Source organism: Penaeus chinensis, chromosome 19, assembly GCF_019202785.1.
Source record: "Penaeus chinensis breed Huanghai No. 1 chromosome 19, ASM1920278v2, whole genome shotgun sequence".
In the NCBI taxonomy this organism is placed as follows: Eukaryota; Metazoa; Arthropoda; class Malacostraca; order Decapoda; family Penaeidae; genus Penaeus; species Penaeus chinensis.
In genome coordinates, this window is record NC_061837.1 from 12,074,088 (window position 1) to 12,079,087 (window position 5,000).

At 39.8% G+C, this 5,000-nt stretch overlaps 1 protein-coding gene across 9 annotated transcripts in view; it reads left to right on the plus strand.

Annotated features, from left to right (window-relative positions):
• The window catches only part of LOC125035042 (histone-lysine N-methyltransferase, H3 lysine-79 specific-like), a 117,827-nt gene that overhangs the window by 102,585 nt on the left and 10,242 nt on the right, over positions 1-5,000 (plus strand). For 6 of the 9 annotated variants that reach the window (XM_047627122.1, XM_047627127.1, XM_047627124.1 and 3 more), the window contains 6 exons: positions 572-646; positions 734-987; positions 1,373-1,522; positions 1,647-1,799; positions 1,994-3,610; positions 3,724-4,018. In XM_047627122.1, coding sequence (XP_047483078.1) covers positions 572-646; positions 734-987; positions 1,373-1,522; positions 1,647-1,799; positions 1,994-3,610; positions 3,724-4,018 — 2,544 coding nt within the window. The remainder of the gene's footprint in view (positions 1-571; positions 647-733; positions 988-1,372; positions 1,523-1,646; positions 1,800-1,993; positions 3,611-3,723; positions 4,019-5,000) is intronic. The other 3 variants (XM_047627125.1, XM_047627131.1, XM_047627126.1) reach the window with 2 other exon arrangements.

The following is a 5,000-nucleotide window of genomic DNA, read 5'->3' on the forward strand; positions in this document are numbered from 1 at the left end:
CACACACACACACACACACACACACACACACACACACACACACACACACACACACACACACACACACACACACACACACACACACACACACACACACACACACACACACACACACACACACATACCAAGTTATACCAAGTATAACTTGGTATTAAGCAGATATTTTTCATATGATCTTGTGTTGAGTAGAGAGTAGAATTGTTTTTAAATTGATATATATTGAATTTTTGTTGTGATTTTTTAATTTTAAGAAGAATATAATTTTAATGATGTTATTGTATAGTTTTTCACTGTTGTAGAACCATGTTTGTGTATCAGTCATTTGAGTTTAAAGAATCATAAGGTGTGTAGAGAGTTGATTGAATATTGGGTTATATTGTATTACATGATTATTTCATTCTTACTTATTTATGTTTTAAAGTTCTCTTTGCTGTTTAACTGAAACTGTTCATAGATTTGAATGTAGAATACTTTTGTCACAATACACTTGTGATTGGTGGAGCGGTTTGTGTGGGGGAAAAAAAGGAGAAGGCACATTCTCAGTCAGTTGAAATAATTTTTATTGTTGTAGTGGTCCACAGCCAGCGCAGACAGTTGGATGCTATGGCTTTGACTGGGAGGTGCCACTTAACGAAAGCAGAGAAAGGTGGGACAGTAAAGCACACTTTTGTATAACAAAACTTACCACAACAACCAAAATTCTAGCGATTCATCCTAATGACCCTTATTACAGGTACTGCAGGAAAGCAGACATCATACCAAGAGCCTGCACCTGGCTGCGTTGATCAGAAGTTGTCCCTCTTTACATCATCCACAGTTGGAGGCGTGATACGGCATGAGGAATTGCCCATTCCTCCAAAGGCAGACACGCCATATGCCCTAGAGGTTCTCCTGGATGTATTCCGTCAGCAGTTCCTTAACATGTTGGATACCATCAAGAATCCTGATTACAAAGACTATGTTTTACAACAGATTGAGGTAGAAAAGGTATGCTCAGATGAAAATTATCCACCTTGCATGTTGGTTCCAGGGTTCATCATCTTAGCCATTGCTTTGCTTAGAAATGGAAATGGAGGTATGGCAAATAACTGTAAATTAAGAATTAGGATTGCTCTAAATTTTTGTTTTTCTAAAATGTTGATTACTTTTCATTGAGCAAAATCTATACTCTTTTAATTGGAGTGTATTTGTTTGTAATTAAAAGAATTTATGAGAATCAGTTTATTTTATTAATTATAACTATTAATTAGAATTAATATATCTCAACATTTAAAAGAAGTGTTAATGTAGAAATTGGTTAGAATGCGAAGATGGTAACTATAGACATATATTTTACAAAACTATATCATGAATAGGAAATTATACTTCACAGGAAAAGAACAAGTCTTTGAAATCACGAGCAGCCCAGCTTGAAAGACAGATCAAGGTTCTCATTGATGATTCAGTTGCTCTGTTAAGATCTCGCATCTCAGAACTGGGTATGACAGCTGCAAATCCAGAAGACCTTCTAAACAGAGCTAAGGTATATTTTTCACTGTTTGTTCTCTTATGTTGATTGGTGGTAAGTCATGTTTAATGTTCAAACATTTACTTTATTTTTTCTGCATTTGCCAGTTTACCCAAATACATTTCATTTGAAATTTCAGGAGATTGTGTGGCGCCACAAGGAGCTTCAAGCAAATGTTTCATCCCTTCAACAACAAGTAACAACTGCTGAGGAAGAAAAGGAGCGACTTGTAAGACTAAGAAAACATGAAATGATTAACAAGTACCAGAGGAATGGACATGTTAATGGAGTGGTGAGTAGATCTTGGCTTTTCCAGATATTACTCTGTTTTTTATTGATTCTTCACTCAGTATAGTTATGAGACAAGACTCATTTACACATTCTATTATTTGGTATGTTGGCTATGTAATATGAATTGTTGCTTATGAATGTTAGCTTGTTTTCCTAGATATATGATAATTATTGAGTTTGGTCCACAAATTCCAGAACCTTGACATGTCCAACTTAACGCAAGAGTTCATCCTGCGAGAGATTTCTCAGACTCTGTCACAGAGAAAGAAGCTTCACACTCAGGTTTCAAGATTGGAATCTGAGGTCAATAATCTGGAAAGTTCATCACCGGAGGCTGCAAGAAACCAGAACCTGGGGCAACGCTCTGATAAGTCACCAGGGAGGCATAAGACCAGGCATAGAAGCCGCAACCAGGAATGGCCGAACATTCCTGATGTGGGAAAAATTGAGGAGAAAAATCCTGAAATTTTAGCTCAGAAGATCCTAGAGACTGGGAGGCAAATTGAAGCTGGAAGGTTCCCTGTACTTCCTGCTGGCACAGAAGTTAGAGTACATGAAGGCAGATTACCTGTCAACAGTGAAGCTGCACGTATGCAACATCCCACAGATGGAAGACCAACAGAAGTGAGGACACAGTCAATACCTGTGAGTCAAGAAGGTGGCCGTGTTGTGGTGCTGGCTCAGAGATCGTTACCAAACAATACCCTGACAGCAAAGGTTGAGGTGACTAGTCAACCAGAGACAAAATACCAGCCGCCTCCAGTTCGACCTCCTTCAGAAAAGAACCAAAGAACTTTCTCAATGGTACGGGCTCAGGAACCCCCAAGAGTGGCGGACTTTGAAGATCGTTTGAAGCTGATTATTACAAATGTCCTTAATGAAGACAAGCCTCCTGCTCTGCAGCAGAGACCATCTCCCGTCCCAGCCCAGTTACACCAGTCCTATTCATTGCTTGGGGCAAACAGTCAGGAGCTGAAAAAAGAGATGAGAGAAAAGAGAGGTGAGATTCGAGAAATAAAAGAATTAAAAGAGTCAAAAATTGGTCAGCCAGACTACACGCAGGTCTCCCCAGCCAAACTAGCCCTGCGGCGTCACCTTTCTCAGGAGAAGCTTGCATTGGAATGTGGACCTCCTGGCTCACTCAAAATTCAACCCATCACCAGAAATGTTGGAGATCTTATCAGTAGTGAAGTAGAGCGATCATTGGAAATCTCCTCCCAATCTACTGGCAGTTCTGCTGTTGACATGACCATAGCAGGAAAATCCATTTCTCCACGTCCAAATTCACGGATAGCAAGAATAGTGGAAGAGAGTTATGGCAAACCCCACACCCCTGATAGTGGTGATGGTCGCCAACAGTCTCCAGCGTTGCGGATGGTCTACTCGCCCATCTCGAGGCCAAACAGCACTGAGAGCCTGCCCTCTACACCACAACCACCACAGGCAATGGAAGGCTTGATGTACCCTCGAGTCAAGTCTCCTCGGGGCCAGCCATTTGAGGAGAAGCCACACATGCCCCCACCAGTACCATCGCCTGGTCGAGATGGGCTAGAGGCCCGTCTAGCTTCCATGTATGGGACCAAGTGCCCACCACCTCCTTCAACCCCTCCCACCAGCCAGGCCACTCCCCCCTTGCCTTCAGGGGATAGTAATAAGAGCAGATATGTGCCACTTCCAAGGGCAGAAATATCACCTATCCCTCACCACATGAATGAAAACAGAGGCTTACCAGTGGAGGGTCCTGTGGAGGGACTTGCTGCAACCCTTCATGCAAGATTTGTCAGTAGACCGCACCTTCAAACAAAAGTAAAGGTTGGTTGCTCTTTAGTTTTTTTGTGTTTTTTTTTTTTAAGGACTGTTAATGAACTGATTGTGTTAATTCTGGAAACTAGTACAGCCAATGACTAACATAAATTTTCTTTCAGGTCAAGGAGGAACCTATTGATGTGAGAAGTCAAGAGGACGACCGAATGAAGCGCAAGATGAGATCCCCCCCTCCGCTGCCTATGACCATCCCACCCAAGAAGCAGCACTACTCGGAAGGTCTCCCACCCTCTTCCAATGCGTCTTCAGTCATGAGTCCGCCATCGTCCATGTCCTGTGTCCCAGTCACTCTGCCAACAGCCTCCCAGTCGTCCTCTTCCAATAAACCCTCCATTATTGTCAGTCACCCTACCACCAGCCAGTTGAAGACAGAACCACTGGACAAGAAAATAGATGGTAAGTTAATTCATTTTTGCTCTTGGTACCATATGTAAATTAAATGTTTTCCTATTTAAGATATCTTCCATTTTTTATTGCTACTGCTTACTGTTAATGTTATAGACCAACTTTTTCACCTTAAGTAATTTCTTGGTTGTTAGAGTATAAATTTTCATATCTCTGCTTGTAATCAGATATCACTATCCTCTAGAATTGTTCAGTTTATCTTTGTTCATTTTCTAGTCTTTCCTATCAGCTCCCCTTAAGATTGAGTTCCATAGTTTCCATGCACAGCCCACAGTCTTGATGTGTTTGATGTTTGCATCATCTAGCTTTCCTCTTCTACAGTACTGAATATGATGCACAAAATACAACCTTTCTATTTTTATGTTTACTGTTGTGATGACCATAGGACTTGGACTTGGTGCCTCCTCCACCACCCTTACTTGACTACACACATGCAGACACTGTGGTCTCTGTTGCTCAAGTATCACTCACAGTTTAAGAGCTGGGATCTTTAAATGAAAAAAAAAAGAAGAAGAAAGAGGTTAATTTAAAAATATCCATTTTTTTAAGTGCCAGAATCAGCTGTGTTGAGAGTGGGTAACTGCTCGTATGAATGCTACCTCTCATGTCTATTCATTTTTTCTTTTAATAATATTATTCCCCATGACCATTATTTGGCATGATTAAAGTTCTATACAAAGTTTTTTTTTTTTTTTTTTTTCTTTTTTTTCTTTTTTTTTTTTTTCCCCAACATCATTGAACATCAAGAATCATTTTTCATTTTCAGTTTAGTTAAAATCATAAAGAGAAAAAAAAAAGTTTAATGTCACTTATTATTTAATGATATTTAAGCATTTTTGAACAATTTAGCTAATAAAATTCGGATGTAAAGACCAGAAAAAATAATTAAATTCAGAATTCTTTATGTAAGCAGTAAGCAGTGCTTGAAGAAGTATAAAGAAGAGAGTAAGAAATCCCAGTGTATTCATTGTAT